Source organism: Eschrichtius robustus, chromosome 13 (assembly GCF_028021215.1).
Source record: "Eschrichtius robustus isolate mEscRob2 chromosome 13, mEscRob2.pri, whole genome shotgun sequence".
NCBI lineage: Eukaryota > Metazoa > Chordata > Mammalia > Artiodactyla > Eschrichtiidae > Eschrichtius > Eschrichtius robustus.
This window is the reverse complement of record NC_090836.1, coordinates 33,884,424-33,906,194: the sequence shown is the minus strand read 5'-3', so window position 1 is coordinate 33,906,194 and position 21,771 is coordinate 33,884,424. Positions and strand designations below refer to the sequence as shown.

At 34.2% G+C, this 21,771-nt stretch overlaps 1 protein-coding gene across 2 annotated transcripts in view; it reads right to left on the bottom strand.

The window, feature by feature from the left end:
• Positions 1 to 21,771, bottom strand: part of CNTN1 (contactin 1) — a 358,577-nt gene that overhangs the window by 77,259 nt on the left and 259,547 nt on the right. The window contains exons 17-18 of one of the 2 annotated variants that reach the window (XM_068560379.1): positions 21,218 to 21,338; positions 17,340 to 17,495 (exon numbers count right to left, since the gene is read on the bottom strand). In XM_068560379.1, coding sequence (XP_068416480.1) covers positions 17,485 to 17,495; positions 21,218 to 21,338 — 132 coding nt within the window. In that variant the 3' untranslated portion in view covers positions 17,340 to 17,484. Of the gene's footprint in view, positions 1 to 17,339; positions 17,496 to 21,217; positions 21,339 to 21,771 lie in introns of those variants that run through there. The other variant, XM_068560378.1, reaches the window with a different exon arrangement.

The window sequence follows — 21,771 nt, the reverse complement described above, 5'->3', positions numbered from 1 at the left end:
ATGGATCAGAGCTGACAGCACAGTCCAGATACGAGGATAGTCAGTCGTATGTTTCATTCTGTCTACCCAAAAGGAGGCAGGACATATAACTCTAAATGTTATAGATAATTTATGTTACTTGGAGTAGAAATTTCTGAGAATGATTGTATGTACCATTTTGGATAATACATTTCATGTTAGTTAAACTAATAGAAATAAATGATATTAAAAGAAATATTTCTATTTATATAAAATAGAAAACAACTGTCAATTCAGGTATACGAGGAATGATCTGAAAACATCAAATAATATCCTGAAGAGTCTTAGGCCAGAAGAATTATTACTGCAGAACATAAAACAATGTTAAAAATAGGCTTTCAGAGATGCTTCATAATTCAGTATTAATATTATTCTCTAAACTGAGAACACCGTTCTGGGTGGTAGAGATGACAAGATAAATGAGACATAACTTTTAGGTTTTGAACAGCACTTTGTCTTGAAAAGGGTGAATTGGCCCGGTAAATAAATAACAGTAATAGACAGTAGTGAATGCCAGGATTATGGCATATATGGTATACAAGATACATATACTTTGCATCATGATTTCTTCTTTGTAAAAATGTAAAAAAAAGTCCTTTAGGTGGTAATGTGGCATCTATCACTTACAATGCTAAAGAAGGCTCTCAGTTGCCAGAGAACTCCTAGAATAGACATTTCAGACAATGACATCACTTGTTTTCTTTGCACCAGAAAGGAGGCCATACCCAACTGAATTAGACATAGTGAATATAATAATCAACAACTTTGTTAAGTGGCAACTTTTGTTGTTGAAAAAGTATTAAATAAAACAAAGTTTTAATCTTTTAGCTGAAAATAAGTGCCTTCCTATTTAAATGTCAGATCAGATGCTTTGTCTACTTGGCCTTTTTTCTCCACATGGGTTTTGGTCTTTGCAAAGGTATAGACAACACCGCAAACCTTTACCAATTTCCTTGCGGTTGGTCCCAAGGAGGAAAACGTGTGTGTAGATCAACACAACTGCATTACTACTAATATTAAAATAACACAAGACACAGCCTATTGATGGTAGTAAATTTTATTTGGAATTATGTAACAAATTAATAAAGGTAAATAAATTTTTGTAAATGTATAATCTGTAATAGTATTCTTATACTTCCTGATGTTAATTAAAAGTAATAATAATACACCATCCACAATTAATGAAAATAGCCACATAAATTATATAAAGCACATTTGATATTCAGAAAGAACACATTGTATTTTTCATATGTAAAAACCACATTGAAATACAATGCATATTCTTGATCAGAACCACGAAGTTCCTTATTTCACATGAAGTATTATTCCAAGTCAATTACTGAGTGGAATATTTCAGAGTATTAAACTTAAAAATTAGAAATGAAATATAAAAAATATAAATTTTAAAAGGAAGAGAAAGTCTTATAGTGAAGGCATTCAGACACTTTTTCTGAGCATAAAATTATGGCATTCAGAAAATGTTAAAGGGAATTTAAGACAAAATTGCCAAAGGTTAGTCTTTTACCATTAAAGTGAAAATCATTTCCCTGCTATTATTCTCTGAAGTTCTTTGATGGCAAATGAATGACCTTCGCAAAGTCAGATTAAAGTCGCGTACAATTAGTGTATCTGTTGGGAATTATATGCATGATAATTTATCCAGTCACCCATTCACTGAGGAACAATATTGTTGAGCAAAAGATTGTAATTATACTTATGCATTTTTTTCTCTGATATATGCCTGGCCTATAGTGAGTTCTTAGTAAATATTTGGTGAAGACATAAATAAATTTAACACATTGACCTTCAGACAGTTCTGTAAACATAACAGTCATCCACAATACAATCTGTATTGAAGTACTGTATCATCATAAGAAGGTGAAATTGAGAAAACAAATGGAAAGGAGTTGGTTGATATTCCCAAAACCACCGTGTGGCAATGTTATTTGGTAATGGTTCACTTTGATACAAAGTAGATTTTTCCATCTAGTAATTAACTACAAATATCCCCCAGAAAATACCTGAGAGAAAATATACTATTAAATAGCAGAGATTTTAGAGTTAAAAAAGGTTTGACTTTAAATCCAGTGCCTTGATTTATCTTGGGCAAGTTTCTCAAATTTACTAAACTTTCATTTTCTCATCTATAAAATCAGAGTAATAAAAATTGACCAGATAGGATTGTTGTTAGGATTGAAATAAAATCTTTAAAGAATGTAGTGTTAGGCCTGGTCCACAGGAAGTCCTTAGTAAATTTTAGCTATTAATGTTATTACTGTTACACCTGTCAGAGCTTTCTGGGCATCTGAGCGATAGGACAGGAGTAATACTTGTTAATATTTAACAGGGATTTGTTTACCAGATTGTTCATTTATCACTTGTTTCCACTCGAAAGTAAGATGTTTCTAGTAAATTTGATGGAGGTAAGGAATGGCTGGGGATGTGAAGGCCCTCTAATGTGTACTAAGGAATCAAGATGCAGCAAAAATAGAGTGGTTCTATGGAGACAAACTGGGCCAGCCTTGCACTGTCTCCCAGAAGGAAGGTTTTCTAAGCAGTGTAGCTGATGTTACTTGTTCAGATTTTCTGTTCAGAATGGAGAAAAAAGTGTTGTGGTAGAAAAAGAAATAATGCAGCTACTAGTTCCTCAGCACAAAGGCAGGCATTTAGGAACCGGCAGTCCTTCTGATTCTTTCTTCAGTGACAAAAAAGCAATACATAATTCTGACTCAGAGTTTGTTTGTTTCTTTTTTAAGCTCTCATCACTGTGCAAACACTTTCAAGAAATCTTTAAGGAAAGAATTGAAGCTAGGGAAAATGTAAGCGAATGGACAGCTAGATGCAGGTTATTTCACTATTACTCTATCGGTATACCTTTCCAGTTTCTTAGGTGTCCTCAGGCAGATAGCTAATGATTGCTAAGAACACTATTTATACCAAATTTACATTATCATGAAACAGAGCAATTGGTCAGAGGGAAAGGACCTTTGGAATTTGACCTGTATTTTAAATGCCTAAGTATATTAGATGACAAATTATTTTATTCTTCCATTTTTTTCTGTCTTTTGTTTTTATCATTAATGATCCATAGTGGGAATAAAAAAAGAAGGAACCGGAATATTTCTCTGACTAGCCCTGGCAAAGGCTCTTCATCAGTTCTTCTCACTATTAGTAAATACTAAGGGAGTTGGAAAGAGAAGAAAATGAGAAAAAGAGATAGGAAGGAGAGGATAAAAAGTTATTCCAAGTATGCTTTTTGTTTTTAGTTTTTACGAATATGGTTTTATCTATACCACTTGCTTGTCACTACATACCCCCCATGCCCTGGAGTTCTGAAATTCATTTTATTAAGCTTATATATCATGTCCGTAAAAAAATGCTGCTATTTTTGTTTTCCGAGTCTTCCAAATGCTGACAGATGTCGTTAAGTGTGGACATCACTTACTGTGTTAGGCCCGTCCAGCTGACTAAATTCCTCCTTTATAAATTAACAGTACAGGCTTCAATGTTGATTCTTTGCATCTTCTTTTCCTTTTCAATATCACAGTGTTCAACCACTACCTTTCTGTACTTCTTCAGGTAGAGGCTGCCACTATGGACTGTTCTTCCTTTTTTATTTGCATTACCCTCTATATTTCAATTCTTGTTTTTCACCCATTATAACCTTTCTCTCTGGCTTTAAATATCTCTCTCAGAGATTACTGACTGAGAAAGCTCCAAAAAGTCTCACCTATGGGGGATAATTAGTAGTCTATCAAGATCCTTGTTAGTGTTATGTTTCTACATTGTGAGTTCTTCAAAATCAGGCAAAAGGAGTCTATAATTACTGAGGCTTTTTTCTGTCACTTTTTTTACATAGTGGAGGACTTTGGAAATAGCCAGAACGGACCTTTATCATCGGTGGTTCAATGCAGTTTCACTGGCCACATCCATATTCTCTTTCCTTAAATTTTTCTAGGTTCTCAATGTTTTTACTATTAAATCACTGACTACAGGCAAATATTGAAAACATTTGGCTATGTAATGTAGATCACACACACTTTAGAGATCACTGAAGCCAATACCTGTACATTTTACAAAAGGATGCTGAAGTTCAGAAAGGTTATTGCCAGAATCACACAGCTGGTCTGTGACAGAGTACAGAAAAAGACAAGAGACTGGCTTTCCTGGTACAACCCAGGCAAAGAGAGAAGAAGCCCGTTTGAAATTCAAATCATGCAGCCCAAACGTGTCTGTCCACAAAAAGCCTGCAGAGAACCACCTGATAACTGACACATTTATACTGTGGTTCTCTTGGATTTGTCTGCATTTTTTAAAAAGTATGAACTCATAAGAGCATAAAATGTTAGTGAATCCAAAAAAGGAAATTTATATTGTCTATTTTAATAAAAGTAATATATTTTACTAAGTCCTTATTATATCTGAGTCATTGCTAAATCTTTTATAATTCTTACAAATAACCCTATGATGTAGGCACTATTATTTTCACTATTTTACAAATAAGGAAACCCAGACATGGACAGATTAAATAAAATAACCACAGTCATCCAGCTAGCAAACGGCAAAGCTAAGACTTGAACTCAACTGATTTGCCAGGAGACTTTTCATTAACTATAGTAAAAACAATCATTTAAAAACAGCATTATCAGATTCAAATTCAAAAATGGTATTTACTGCTTTTCTTTAGAGACCTTTATTGTTGGGAAGAATATGAATTACTTGGGCACTAGTGTATATTGTGGGAAAAATGACAAAAAATGTGATATATTGACTACAGCTTTTAAAATCTTTTTGTGATCTGTTAATTCAGATAAGAGAAGGCAAAGATATCACCCATTTATAAATTCCTACTACATGCCCAGTTCTTTTATTATCATGAAGGGATTTGTTAAACTTTCCTGAATTTTACTAGTGTTTTAGAAAAAAATACCTATGTGTGAACAAAATACAGATGTGATTTCCACTCAGTTTTCTTTCACATGTAAAGTAATTAGAAGGAAAAATGAACATAAATACAATTATTTCTCGATTCTGTTATTTCTTCTTTAGGAATGTAGTAACACTCAGTGAAGTAGATTTTAGACATTTGAGGAAAAATAGCAGGAAAAAATTTTTCAAAATGATTATTCACACATTATAAGCTGACTATATTTTCTCAATCAATAACTGAGACTAATTTTCCCATAAGTCAAGTGGGATAGAAGATTTGAAACTGGGATCCTCCAGGATTAAACACGATGCATAGTAGCCATGACTGGTCACTTGACCAGGCGTCACTTGAGTCAGCGCCAATACTTAGGCAGTAACCCTAACACACTTTCTCCCTCCGAAAGGCTGACTGGCTCTTTAAATAACTGTAGTTGGAACTGGACCCAAAAAAACTGCTGGTCCTTCTGGGACTCCACTCCACATAGCACACATTTAATGCAAGCCTTGGCGCTAAGCAGGAAAGACATCTCAGTGTCATCCTATTTCCATTTGTAATTGCTCCGTAAGTAATTAAAAGCAAAGCACCACATACGAATATCCTGTGGTTCACTGTTTATTTTTACCAAAAGAGCAAATATAATGAAAAGTTTAAATGTTAAAAAAACAAAAAACTTTCAGTACAAATTACCATCCCTTTTAAAATAAAATAATCTGAAAATAGCAATGCTGAAAGAACATCAGTTATATTAAGGCACATGGCTTCTTCTTTACCAAAATATGTCAGTTAGTCTCTTTATTACTACATGCCCGTTCTTGCTCTGAAAATTAGTTAAGACAACAGCTTTATTATAAGGTAATAAAACACAAATTTGTGTGCTCTTGTTAAAGCGTTAAGACTGTACTAAGATGAAGTTGAATATTAAACATCTCTACCATTTAATAGGAGTATAGTAGTTTTTTAACCTCTAAAATTGGTATTTTAACCTCGTACATTGTTAAAAATGAACATAGATCCCTATTAGAAATGAGAATGAGGATAAAAGAGCTAAATGAATCTATGTAATTCTAGTTGATATTGATGCAGTTTATCTAAACAAAAATATTCTCCTTTTCCTGTCACTTGTCATACTTATCATGTGGTTTCCTTTCTAATTTTTATTCTTTCTTTCCCAAACTATATTCCTATCTGATCTTGGTGGTATACTTTCCGTGATGGACTATGGACCACAATGCTGGCTCGTGCACATCTCCGTGGCAATATTTATGGATACATGACAATCTCAAATTATTTTAAAATATCTTATTAAAATGACAATTGCCCTAGATCTCCAGTCTAAATCCTAAGATGCTTCCTTCTGTGACAATAATTAACACTAGAAAATGAAAAATGGTGGAAATAAGTAACATTTTGAGCCAGAGACATGTATTCTTTTACGATGACTAATCAATTATTTTTTAACTACATACATATTTAGGGGTCATTACATATCTCTCAAAGCTTTCCTAAGAGTTCTTCCAACCACACATGGGAATTCTAGAGTTACTAAATGAGAAGTTCATATAATATCCCACCCTTAACCATAAACCTGTTTAAGAAGAACAAATTATTTCTTGTGAAGAAATAAGAATTTTAAGCATGTCTCTTTGACCAAAGGGGGGGAAATGAAAATATTTTCAAAAAATGAAATTTAAGCAGTTCCAGAAAGAATGATATACACTTCAATTTTAATCTGCCATTTCTGTTCATGTCCTTCCAAAAAGTCTTGACCTTCCTCTCAAAACAAAAGATCCAAGAAGGCTAATGCTAGGAGTTAACAGAATTAAATATGCATACGTGCTGTTAATGGCTTAGTCATCTTCACTTAAATCTTGCTACTGAGATGACAGTTTTCTCCACATGCTGACCAATTTCACTTCCCAGTCCCAGAAATTGTTCCAAAAACCTTACAGAGCCATGGGCTGTCTTCAGTTGTTTATTGCTGCTTTTCATCTTTTCTTGCCAAAGAATATATATGGCACCAGGATACAAAAGGCCACTGGAATAATACCCCTTAGCTTACATCCTAATTAAGATGACTCATTAGTGAATTTGACAACAACAGTGTTCATTACCTGCTTGGGTAAATCAAACAGTCCATTCAGTGGCAACACTCCTGTATTATAATTCACCAGTTCTTCATTTTTTTTTTTTCAGATAATGAGCTAATTTCTGAGATATGTAATTTCAAAGAAAAACAGGACATGAAAACATGAAAATTTTACTTGGCCATTATATGATGTACTGGGTTAGTTCAGTAGGCATTTTTCAGATATTAATGAAACTATACAATTATATTTTTAAATATCATTCTGCTCAAAGTATGTTTAGATGTTCAAAAGGGAAAAAAATCCTCTAAGAACTAGATTTTGACAGGGGAAACTGCAGAAGCTACAAGATTGAGTTAATTAGTAAAATCTAGTATAATATGTTAAAAAAAAAAAAAAAAAAAAGGTTTTCCCACAAAGAGTGAGTGTCAACGATCACCAGGTTGGAGGCAGGCTTGCACAGACGGGGAGAAAAGGATCCGCCATGTTTTTCTCTCCATCTTTTCTGTTTTTACCTGCAAGAGGAAAGATCAAGGCTGAAGGGCAAGTGTGGATGCCCATTTAGGAGCAGGAAGCCATATACTTCAGGAATTTGCCACGTATCCTTAATGGGTAAGTTGAAATAACGAACAAAGAAAAACATCTTCTAAACACTGTAGATGGGAGTCCAAAAAGGAGAAGGCTGAAGTGACAAACTTTGGCCCAATCAAACCTGTTTCCCTCAGAAATAGTGACTGACTTTGTAAAGAACAAGAGCTATAACTGGATCCCTTCCTCCCCTTTAAAAAAAACTCAAATTCCTAGAGCCTTTGTAATTCCACTCCACATAGTACAAGTCTACCTACCCAAACATATGCTCATGCCTTCAAGGCTTCTAAGTAAGAAAAAAATCCTGAGGATAAATTTAAGCAGAGATTTATGAAATTTAATCAGAGGTTGGGGCTGGAAGTCATGGGAACCTGTGTCTTGATTAATATTATATTTATTGTTTATGTCTATATAGACGTTAATAGCAAAAGGGAGGGAAGTAAAAGAAAATGTTTATAGAAAGTCAACATGGGCAACGTGTGAACTGGAGTTGTTATTCTCTCTCATAAATATGGACTCTGAGGCTTATGATGATTAACTGACTGACCTAAGACCACAGGTTATTCAGCAGGTGAAGTGCGTTTCTAATCTATGTTTGCCTAATGCCAAAAGCCATACATTTTCCATTGTGCCATGTGGATCTTTTAATGACTATATGCATATATTAGTATAACTATATTATTATAGATAAGTATGGTATTAACAAGATGATCATCCTCTTATGTTCCCTAACCATAACTAGGGATAGTTTGATTATTATAATTAGACCACTTTATAACTACTAGCGCCCCCCTGGTTATAGTTATTTAAGTAGGAGAAATAGTATCTAGGAAAACTGCTGACTGCTTATTGCAAATTTAGTCCTATGATAAATGGTAACAAAGGTCACAAAACGCATTTGTCTCTTACATTTGTCTTTCAAACGTAAGAGATTTCCAAGTCTTTTGATGAGAACTGAAATTGCTAATTTTAAATATATTCTTTTTTTCTCCCTTTTAAATGAAGTTTTGGTAGTTTTGCAGAGAGAGGGGGCTGTGAACAGTCACACAGGAAGCCTCCCCAAACTGTTGCACATTGGAGCGCCATTTCTTGAATTAGTAACAGAGGCTTCCAACCTCTGTAGGAACATATCAAACAGTGGTCCTCTAACTTGTTTAAACCACAAACATCAGAAGTACCTGGTGTGTTCCAAACAGGAACAGTCCCTTGCCCCACAGAAATTCTCAGGGATGTGCAGGGGGTCTCAAGCACTAGCTGTTGAGAGCCACTAAGACTGTAGTGAGACGATGCTCAGAAGTGTAGTCCTCAGTGTGACAGAGCCCACACTATTCAGTGACACACCAGGGATCACTACCTTTTAGTGGGTCACAAGTTATTTGCTACTAATAATATTGAAAATTCATAAGTTTGTACATTATTTTTTTGTGTAAAAATGAAGTGGATTCAAGGTTATCCTTTTAATTATGCTAGCTCTTGTTCACTGTTCACTTTCATCCCAATGCACTTTCAGATAAGGGAGTTGGTATTCCAGCAGTGCCCTGGGAAATGCATGTGGGCCACAACCAAGTCCCTCACCTCATCCCATGTCAACAGAGTGACCATGACAAGCATTGGGCAATTAGAAATTAAAATGGTGTTTTAATCTTTTGGAGAAAAAAAAAAAACCTTTGCATTTATTCCAGAATCTGCATTCACTCATGAGTGTATTGGGCAGTTAAACATTATAATGGAAAGGTGCTGTGGCAGAGAGAAGATTGGGAGCTCCCCGCTGTGTTGATCTAGTGAGATGTCCTAAGCCAAATTTAGATAACGGACAGGAGAGGGGGTTCTGTCACACAAGGACCGGATCCTGTAGTCACCTCTGAAGAGGAAATAGGGAAGGTGCAAACTATGAAATAGCTGGATTTGTAGGATACCATTGGAGATTCCATAGTTGGTTGTATTATCCTTTTACATTTCTCCCTTTCCCTTTGAGCATGTCTCTGTTAATCCCAGTGATGATGGTAGTTTGAGGACCTATGTGATAGGAATTTAAAAGGACTAAAATCTCCTCTCTACAGCTTGTTAAACTGACCACAGGTTTAGAGGGTAAAAGTCTTCTCTGAGTTTCCTTCATTTTCATTTGCTTAGGTGTAAGAAATTCTGTGACCCAATCAAATTCCCAGGGCCTGGGCTGGTGAGGTTGGCTGGTGGGAAGGAGATAGATGGTGGTGGCAGGAAGCCAGTCTGCAAAAGGCACCATGAGGAAATAATTGCACATTCCTGAGACTTGAAATGGCAGACTTTACAAAAATCACACCAAAAAAATTGTTTTGCTTAAAAGAGATTTTATACCATTGAGTCTTCTGTTGGTTATTTTTTCAATAATGAAGCTAAGGCATTTTCTTTTCTTTTTTAAATACAATGAACCAAAAAGAGAAGATATTATCAAGTTCTAATTTCAAATAACTTAAAATTTTACTCTCTGAATTAACTTTGAATTATCAGTGCTTCAGAGTTTTTGGGTGGACAATTTAACAAACAAACCATATAACAACGTGAAACAGATGTACAATAAAATTATCTGATCTGATTTTTATATTTGGGCAGTTAAACACTAAAGAGAAGTGAGAAAAAGTAAGTTATGTAGTGAATTTGAAACACTGATAACTGGCCAAGTTCTGGCTTGATCATGTGAACTCTGAGGAATATTTTCATTTTCTTTTTCTTCTTCTGTTTTAAACTTCCTTTGCCTATGAATGGATTACCAGTCCTTGCACGACTACCACACAGCAGTTTTGTTAGGATGACATGATAAAATTTATATGAAAGTCCTGTAGACACATACATTCTAATCTAAAACACTTAAACATTTTGAATGTACTATTTTTAAGGCCAAAGAACACATTATAAAATCAAGCTTAAAACCATCTACTATGATTTATTGTTTTTGCTGTTGTAATTATAATTGTATGACATTGACTACATGAAAAAATTTTTTAATTATTATAGCTTTCCCTTTTTATTAGACCACTCATAAATATATTATGGGCAAAAATAAAATTGCAAAATCTGCATCAGTAACTTTTCTATAGAATAAACATTTCTTACCAAGAAAGAAAAAGGCCTACATTTTAATTTTTCCACATTGATTATTTTATCTCATTGAATATATCTGAATTAGTGTTTGATTATATTATGTTACAGCAATGAACTGGATGTTATATGTGAAGCCAGACTGCCTATATTCAAATCTTGTCCTTTTACTTAGTAACTAAATGATCTTGGGCAAGTAACTTAGCCTCCCTGGTGCTCAATTTCCTTATATGTAAAATGGGGATAATGATAGTACCCATCTCTTAAAATAGTGCTGTTAAAATTAGCCTTTAGGGACTTCCCTTGTGGCGCAGTGGATAAGAATCTGCCCACAAATGCAGGGGACACTGGTTGGATCCCTGGTCTGGGAGGATCCCACATGCTGCAGAGCAACTAAGTCTGTGCACCACAACTACTGAGCCTGCACTCTAGAGCCCACGAGCCACAACTACTGAGCCTGCATGCCACAGCTACTGAAGCCCATGTGCCTAGAGGCCATGCTCTGCAACAAGAGAAGCCAATGCAGTGGGAAGCCTGAGCACCACGCGAAGAGTAGCCCCCGCTCACCGCAACTAGAGAAAGCCCATGCACAGCAACAAAGACCCAACGCAGCCAAAAAATAAATTTAAAAAAATAAGGCTTTAATAAATATTATGTATCCTAACATAATATAATAAATATATGCTACGTAATTTGTATTTTGTTATAAAATATACTATATAATTATGTCATATATTATACATTAACTTATATAATTACATACCTTTATTTTTTTATTTTATATTCATAATATATGTCTTTTCACAGGATAAAGATTAGAGTTGGAAACATAATATTTTGCCAGCATAATTTAAAATTATTTCTTAAAATATGAACTAATTGCCATTTATTCATGTCCGTAAAGACTTTTGGATATCACTGGTTATCTGTACTGCTTGTAATTTGATGTAATTGTCAGCTTAATTTGACACTACTGTCTGGTAAGTAGACACTGATGTATAAAGCCCATGATGGGCCAGTGAAGTGGAGTGTCTAAAAGCCTGCTATTAAGTTCTGTAAAACTTTCCTGCTTTCTCTCCTGGAATCAGAGTGAGGAGAAGCAAGTTTGCTGATTATTTTTTAAGGGAATCATGGATACAGACTGACTGTGTAGCAAAGAATAAATTCCAGTTTGCCAAAAGCTGACCAGTTTGATTATAAGACAGAGAGTCAGGAGCAATTAATTGAAGAAGATAAGAAATCCTACAAGGAAACTTCTCTCACTGTACTCCAGTGAGGAAAAAGAAAAGTAATCTACATTTATATCAGTGCATCCTTCACAGTGTCATCTACCAGTTTATAACCCTCACACAGTTATGTTTCAATTTTTGAATTTGTAAAACGAAGGGTTAAACTAAATCACTTTCAAGATCCATCTTAAAGCTTAAATATCATGACTCATTCTGAATGAACTACATACTTTGTTGATATATTTGAACACGTCCTTGAATTTATGTCAATTTACATTGAACTGACTTTGAAAAATACAATTTCAAATTATTGATGTACTTCATAACTTTAGTAGTAATTGGGAAAGCTGCTACTTTTACTAGAGCTTTTATCAAATAAAACTACTTGTAAGTTCTAGCTTTGAAACACTCAAGCTACCTTCTAAATTCTGTATTTATTATAAACAGATACGCCTTTCAGCTCATTATTTCAGCTTTAGCTTACAACAGTTATGGAGAACTGGCCCTTAGCAGCTTTTGAATTTGTTGATTCTCAACGGAAATGAGAAAGCTTAATTTCTGGGCAGGCTTCGTTATTAATAGATGTATGGCTGTGGTTTAGTGCCAAGTGGGGTCAGGATGCCTCCAAATGGCGCCCTGTCAGTCGTTGTTCCAGCCAATGTGGGCAGCGAGGGCCATTTTCCTGTCTCAGTCCTGCAAGGACTGACGAGATGGAATCTTGAGTCTGTCTCTGTGGCAAACTTTCTTGGCCAAAGCAAGTGGAAAGCAGAGGCAATTATCCAAACATCTGAGGTAAATGTGTGTTTTTCTGACCCAAATACTTGAAAAACTACCTCAACTATTCTCTTTGATTTGACTCTGATGATCTGGACACATCTTTCTGCCTGTATAAGTGAATCTCTTTTCTGGATGTCTTCACATATGCATGTGTGTGTGAGGCGGGTGGAGGTGGTAAGCTGTGTGCGTACTCGTGCATCTGTCTGGTTTTATGTGCGCACCACGTGCAACTTTTTAATCTGTTCTTCCTAATTTTATAGTGATTAAATTAATTAATTTAAAAGTCCTTTTGAATTAATTTAGGCATGCCATGCTTAAATAATAATTTCGAACATAAATCCACATTTGGTTATTTAATAATAACTTGAATATAGGAATTCTTGAGCACTGGGTAAATATTAATGCCAGATACCGCAGAAATCTAAATCCTGATTTAGCACCAAGAGTTCCACTAACTTTTAACATGATGGCAGACTCACCGTCCTTTTGCTTTCACAAATAGCCAGGGTCCCTGAGTTAGCCATACAAATAGAATGCTAAATAATCCAACAGGTGGTAATTTAACCCTTTTAAATAAATGTCTTTGGCTTTATTTTTCCCACAATGTTTTAAAAACTCAACTACTATTTATTAGCATGTGCTGGACAATGGATGGGAAAGCGAGAAGAGCAGAACTGCAGTCAGTAACTTTCACTATTTAGTAGCAGCAATTCTAGAACAGACTTGGTAATCGTTTGGGTACTATACCAAATTAACTATTGAAAGTTTAGAGTATTAAAGTATTAAAATTTTAAAGCACTAACTACAGAAGTTTTAGAAATTAACTATAGATTTTATTTATTCCTACTGTCTGGAAGAAGCCTAGGTTCCAAAATGATTGTCACAAAATAGATGGGTAATACAAGACAAGTCTCTTTCTCTTGAAGTCTAAATTTTGTAGTATAAAGGGATGGAAATTTTCTAGATGACCTCCAGGATTAATTCTAGGTTTAAAATTGTATATTCCAATTTTAACATAAATGCAGATATTTCATGTAGCTACTCTGAAGAAGTTGGAAGGAAAAAAGATGTAACTGGTGCATGATTTTCCAATAATAGGACCATTAGAACCCTTTTATCTGAGACAAAGAAAATGTTTACTTCATATTTTTTAAGAAAGAGTACTAATTAATGTGGAACAACATCTCCAAGTAAGTGGTTCAAAATTGTTTGCCTGGATAGCGAAGAGAGGTCTGTTCTGGATATGAACTCTGCTAACATAGATCATCTGGGAGTAACAAATACTCAAGAGCATTTTCTGTAGAAAAGACCATTGGCCAACCATTATGATTGTTTAAAATACAGCAGTATTATTCAGACTAAAAAGTATATTGACAGCTTCCAGCAGGTTATTTATTTGGCTATATTACCTTAATTTAGCCAACACAGGATTTAAAAGTGGGTTAGTCATCAACCAAAATGACCTCCTTAAGAAAGAATCTGGTAACCATGTCATTAGGCCAAGTAATAAAACTTCAGGGGATTACATCAAATAAAGATGACATCTAACATATCTATTTCCATTCTGCAACTGTATTTTGGCATTAGAAATACACTCACACACACATTTTGGCATTCATACATACACACATGCACACACACAATATTCTAATCTAAATAAAAATCTACATAAGACTATGAATATAAGCTTCTAATATAAAAATATAAACAATACAAACTTAATTTGGGGGTGCAACGATTTACACAGTTTTGTATTATCCACTGGACCTTTAGTTACACTTTTTCCTGAATGTTTCCAAATTTCACATAGCACAGGTTAGTGTTGAGAATCAGACTAAAAGTTTCAGAGAGTGAAAGTCTTTTTTCTTTTGTTTGTTTTTAAATCTCAGCCTTGTATTAAGAAATTTTGTTTAATATGGTATATAAGATGCAAAAGAGGGGGCAGAGGTGAAAAGTATAATCATGATTGCATTTTCTGTTTTGGCAATTTTAGTGACAAACATTATGTTCAGCCAGGTGTCAGGAAGGTCCTCCTAACAGTCGGTAGCATTGCCAAGGATATTTATAATACAGCAGAAATGCCATGGAAAGTAGTAAAACACAGATGTCAAAGCCTCATTTCTTGTTTTGTGGCCTAATTTTATGGTCCATTTTTGAATGTTGTCCAAAAGTGCACTCATAAAAGAGAATTTAGATTTGGCAAGCTACATAAATGTTCCCACAAGTGCTGTCAGATAAATCCTGAAACACCTTTCCTTCTAAATGACACTTTTGTTTTAACTGAAAAGCACTAAGTCCTCCAGAAACATCTTTTGCTAAAAACATTCATACAGGGCTGTTGATGTGCACCAAAACTTACTTTATGAAACAACCCAAAATACACTTTTGTGGAAGCTATTAAGTACAACCTTTATTACAATAACAACAACAAAAAGGAAATTTGTATCAATCCTCTTGATTTGGATTTTATTTTATCTATCACTGTGGCTTTAAATGTGCATTTCCCTACTGGTTAATGACATTGAACATCTTTTATGTGTTTATCTACCATTTGTGTATCATCTTCAATGAAATGTCTGTTCACGTATTTTGTCTTTTTTCATATTAGGTTATTTTAATTTTGAGTTTTGAGAGTTCTTTATATATTTTACGTACAAACCTTTCTTGGATACTTGGTTTGCAAATATTTTCTCCCAGTCTGTTGCTTGTCTTTTCATCAGCTTCACAGGCACTTTCACAAAGCAAAAGTTTTTAATTTTGATGAAGTTCAGTTTATCACTTTTTCATTTTATGCATTATGCTTTTGGTGTCAAGTCTAAGAACTCTTCATCTAGCCCTAAGAGCTGAAGATTTTCACCTATACATTTTTTTTTTTCTAAAAGTTTCATAGTTTAAAATTTACAAATAAGTCCATGATCCATTTCAAGTTAATTATGTATAAGGTCTGAGGTTTAGATCAAGGTCCTTTTTCTTTTTTTTATTTTGGACTATGAATCCTCATTTGTTCTAGCACCATTTATTGCAAAGGCTAATCTTCCTCCACTGAATTAATTTGCATTTTTGTTAAAAATCAGTTGAGCATATGTGTATGGGTCAATTTCTGTATCCAGTGTTGATGCACCATGGTTCACCAGGCCAATCTTTAATCTAGCTTTGCTAAACCCATCCAAGAGCTATTAATTTAGAAACTTCCAAGAGGGGCTTAGAATTAATTGTAGTAGTAAATCTGATGTACAGCCAAGTCTGGCACCTGCGCCCAGAGGTTACACAAAGATTTTTCATGAATCTTTGCTGAGAAGGTTGGTGGAGAGGAAGTAGGGGATAGCAGGTCACCCTGTTTAATTAAATTAAATATATTGAGAAATATTTAACATTTAGGTAAAGCTGTATAAAATAAGAAATGACCACCTACAAACTCACCATTCAGCTTAAGAAATAAAACATTACTTATTCAGATGTAGCCTTTTGTGGGTCCCCTCCCTCCTTAACCACACTCACCTCCTCTCCTATCTCCAACCCAGAGGTAACCACTCCCCTATATTTCGTGATTATCATTTTCATTCATTCTCTATATTTGACCACATAAAATATGCACACATATTCTATACATACATACATACATATATATGTCACATTTGTTGTTTTAATAGAAACTTGAAGTAAAAGCAACTATCAACTTGATCAGTGTGCAACTTATTCTTGCCAGTTCTCAAACCCAGACCACAGCATATTCTGAAGTCTAGTTTAGCTCTGTTTGCTTAGATTTGGATTTGTTTACTGTTTTCTTTGTTCATCATGCTATTTGATGTCTCAGAACTTTACTCTGGCATTATTTTCCTTCTTCCTGAAATTTACCCATTAAATATTCCTTTAGACATAAGAGTCTCTTGGGAAATAAACTCTGTTTCTGTTGGTCTAAATATAACTATTTTTCCTCATTATGAAATGATAACTTGTCTGTATATATACATCTTGGTGCAGAGTTATTTTTCTTTCAGCACGTTCCATGGTAGTATTAGTTATCTACTGATGCATAACAAATTACCCCAGGCCTGCGTGGCTTAAAACAATAGTAAACAGTTATCTCTTTTCTTTTTTTTAACATCTTTATTGGAGTATAATTGCTTTACAATTGTATGTTAGTTTCTGCTTTATAACAAAGTTAATCAGCTATACATATAAACAGTTATCTTACAGTTTCTGTGGATTAAGAATTCTTGAGTGGCTTAGCTGAATAGTTCTTGATCAGGGTCTGCCATGAAAGTTATAATCAAACTGTTGGCCAAGGCTACAGTCATCTGAAAGCTTGACTGGAAGATCTGCTCTCTAGATGACTCATTCAAATGACTGGGAAGTTGGTGTTGGTTATTAATAGGAGGTCTCATTTCCTCTTCATGTGGGCTTCTCTACAAGATTGCTGAAATATCCTCATGACATGGCAGCTGGCTTCCTCCAGAATGAGAATTCCAAAAACCAAGGCAGAAGCAGCAATGTGATTTATGACAATGTTCAGCACTGTCACTTCTGCTGGCACATACACCAACACTAAGTGTTAGAGAGATTACACAGGGGCTGGTTTATCAGAAAGCAAGGATCACTGAGGGTCACCTTGAAGTCTGGATCCCCCAATTACCTTGTGACTTTTATTATTGCTGCTGAGTAGTTGGCCATCAGAATTGTTATGTCTTTGCAAAAAATATTTTTTACTCTTGCTGTTCTTATAATCTTCTATTTGTCTTGAATGTTCTGCAGTTTTATTTATTTTTATTAATTTTCTTGTGTTTCATTGTGACCCTTGAAAATGAGAAGTCATAATTGTCACTAATCCTCCCAAAACTATAGTCATTATCTTTTTGAAAATTATTCTTTCTTACTTTCTCTAATATTTCTTCTGGTAATCCAATGGGACTAACATTACTTTCTCATTGTGTCATTAATGTCATAATCTTTTTTTTTTTTCATAATTAGTCTTTGTTTTTCTGTGATGAAATATGATGATTTCCTCATATCTGTCATTCAGGTCCCTAATTTTTTTCCTAATTGGTCTCTAATTGTTGTTTAACCCATCCATTGATTTTTTTTATTTTCAATGATTGTTTATTTCTTATAGTTCTTCCTTTTCCCCCCACACTGCCTCATTTTATAGTATCTTATTTCCAACTCATTTTTATCATTTCCTCTCTTATTTATCTAAATATTTAGGCATGATTATTTTTATTCTTGTTCTGTTGATGAGAGTATCTGCTGTACTCTAGACTCTAACTATATTGTTTTGTTTTTAACCCTTCCTGATCCTCTGTTGTTATGGCTTGTCATTTTTTGCATAATTCCATATTTGATTTATCTAAATTTGTTAGAATCCTAAAGGGGCTATGTTGAATGCTCACTATTTCAGAGAGTGTAATCCTTTACTTTTGTCAGGGCTGTGATGAAGAATGTTTATTGATTTATCTGAAATCTTTGGTGCTTTTAGAGCAGTGAAGTTTTTAGAACAGTGAATGAACATTTTGCCATAAGAAACAGTTTTCACTTCTTTCAATCAGTGCAGTTTGAATTCTATATATTAGGCTTCCAGGGCAACTTTGTTTAAATAAAGGTTACTTTTACAAAAATAATGTCTATACTATAGAAATACTAGGAGAAATATTTCCAAACTGAAAGGATAGAACTAGTATAAAAGGCAGTTTTGGACATCAAAAGCGAAAATTACATGGCCAGTACTACCTCATGACTTGAAATTGTTTGCATAACTGGAGAAATAGGCAACGTATGTCAATTTTATGGTCTCTTTTCCTTGAGCACCTGTGGACTCAATTAGTAGGTAAATAAATTGAAGTACTATCGGTTTTTACAAGTAAACACTTACGACTACTGCAAAAAGACAATGGCTTATATTTGATTATTGGGCCAGTTTTCTATAAATTGTTTTTAGTTGACAACAATTGCTATTGTCTTCCTTCGTTCTCTGTTCTACCAAACGTTAAACAGATAAGTGGGGGAGTGAGTTTTCTCTGGGTAAAAAGCTCCATGAAATCAGATGCAATGTTACAGAAGCACTCATATTTAACTAATTCAATGCCTCCATCCTAAACTCAATTCAGTTCAATTTCAGGAGATCCATGAACCCCTTGAAATCTGTCCCTGGACTCCAGGTTATGATTTCCTAGACTAAATGAAAAAACATAATTAAGTGGATAAATGGACCAATAATATTACATTAGGCATACTATGCCATTTTGTATATTACTCATCATTATTATAAGAAATAAAGAAAACTTTATTTTTATATTCCATGATTTAAATATACAAATCATATTTGAAGGTCTACTTCATATACATTTTTGACACAAGCTATGCAGAAATGTATTTGACTATTTGAATTGCAAATTTCTCTTGATATAAAATGAATACCTTTTATATTATTAGAAATAATGTTTGGAGAATGATTACAACTTTCAGACTTTTATCAGTATTAAGCAATACTTTTTATCTACCTGTATAGTTTTTCCAACATCCTGCTATAGTGCAGGGACTTAAAATGCTATATCATATCATATTTCTACTAAGTGCACTTGCCAGGTTGCATTGCTTTAAGTTATATTTCCTATGACTAAAGGGCTTTAGAACAAAAAACAACTTTATATTTTCACATAATACCTGCTATACCTTTTTCATATTGGTTTTACTGTAAAAAATACAGAGTGTGATGATTATTAATTACCTAAGTATGAGTGGATAAGATTATTAATATTCTTTGACTACATCTGTAAAACTTCATCTTCCCTGTGAATACTGGGAGCTTACTGCAGTGTAGTTATATGAAGACACTGATGCATTGTAATATAACCCTTATTGTAACACTAATGATAATCTTTTAATATGCAAATAATTTCAATTAAATATAAGCATAGACTATTGCTGGAAGTGGCTTAACAGCTAGTGGTCTGACTAGAAAGAACAGTGAATATTCCCTCTCCCTGATAACTCTCACAGACAATAGATGTCCCAGATACCAAAATATTCCTAATGGAAATACTGAACCTAAATGAACTTCCTTTAATTTAGTATTTTGTAGCCTTGGAGTTTTATTAATTTTCAATAAGGGTTGTGTGCAATAAATGCCTAAGTTCATTTGGATAAAGAAATTTCAGCTAGACTTCCATTACTCTACTGAAGAATATATTCAACTGGAGTGAGAGGGTTTTCAATATTTTCCAATGTGACTGACGGACTCCATATTACCATTGTTCTAGAGGAAAATGCAGGAGGTGTATGAGATTAAGTGAAATTATATTGATCTGGATCCAGAATGGGTATTAAGACAAACCATGAATATCATCTCATTTACTAATTGTTTATCTGATTGTGCAAAAGCTGACTGAAAAAAAAAATGGTCAATAAATATTTCTAGTAGGTAAAATGTGAAAAAAATACAAATTTTAACATGTCACTGAGACAGAGGGAAAAAGAGAACAATGAAACTATGAGATAGAATTCTGCAACTCACTAAATATTAATAAAAATGCATATGTGAATTTCACAACTTAGTAGAGAAGGTAACTCATATGTACAGATTGCTATAAAACACATTAGAGAAAGTAGTAATTGTTATGAGAGTTTAGAAGAGAGGGCTCATATTTGGGACATCAAAAAAATGACTCATGAGTTTGTTACTTCTTGAGCCAAGTCTTGAAGGATGGATAAGATTTGGGCAACAATCAATGAAAACAGCTTGTGGAAGGAATGCTGTGAACCAAGGAAGAGAGGTAGAAATCCTAGGGTATTTCTGTGGCCTAGTTGGTCAGGAGGAATGGTGAGAAATTAAAGCTAAACAGGCCGAGGTCACCACACCTCATGGAACTTCTTGGGCGCTTAGCTAAAAGGAATGGTCTTCATTCTGTAGGCAGGGAGTAAAGAGCCGATGAATGATTTTAAATAAAGTAAGGCATGTTCTGAGCTGGCTTCACAGCTATATAGCAGAGACCAGTAGCAAAGGCGTTGTATTTTCAATAAGCATGTATCCAAGCACATTCTCAATCATTTATAAGAACAAAAGCACTAGTCTGAAAATCAGCAACAAATAGAAACACGATACATGTACAAATCATTTTTTATTCTAAGATGATACTGGTAAATGTATAACACTTGAGGTTATAATAAACAGTACCAGTATATTTTTTCCATAAAAAATAAAAAAGGAAACAAAACCCTACTCAACACATGAAAAGTGTTAGCAGGAACTGAGAACTTCTGGTAAGTACCAAGTTTAAAATCACAAACATTTAGTAGGAGGTATGTGGTGTAAGTTGCTAAAAAATACGTAGTTAGTAAAACAAAATCAGTTCTGTTTACTACTTGGCTGGCATAAATCAGTCTTAGGCATGGGTGAAGAACTGTTCTCACGGATCGAGACTCTAAATATATAAGAATTCATACCAGAGTTACCAGAAGATTATACATATTTATGTAAATCAAATAGCTTTGGTTTTGTGATTCCAAAATGTTGAAACTCTTACCTCGCACAACAAGGTCAGCTGAGGCTGAAGAATTGTCCGCAATTGTCTGAGCGGTACACGTGTACCTCCCAGCGTGTTTTAGCTGGGCATTTCGGATGAGCAGCTCCCCATTGGAATCCAGCTGTCGGCAAAAACAGCAGTCATTCGAATCAGTACGTTTTTTTCACCAACTAAATGGTATTTAGGATATGAGAGGTACATTTTCCCCTAACAAAATGAACACCTGTTTTAGATGTGTTAACTGTGTGTGTGTTCTTAGGTTACTTAAACTCTGGGCTTTGGTATCTCAAGTGAAAAATAGAGTGAATTACCTAAGGTCCTTTTTAGCTTTAATTTCTTTAGTATTCTATTATTTATATAATCAGAGGGCATTTTGAGGGAAAACACAGGATGAAACTATTTCATTGATGTCTTTTAAAAAGAAATGTGAAGGTCCAAAAATCTTGATGCTGAATATCAATGAAGATACATAAATGCTGTATGGCTAGGAAGAATTATTAATTTGGTTACGTAAAACCAATCTAAACAACTAATTTCAAGACGTGCCACGGTTC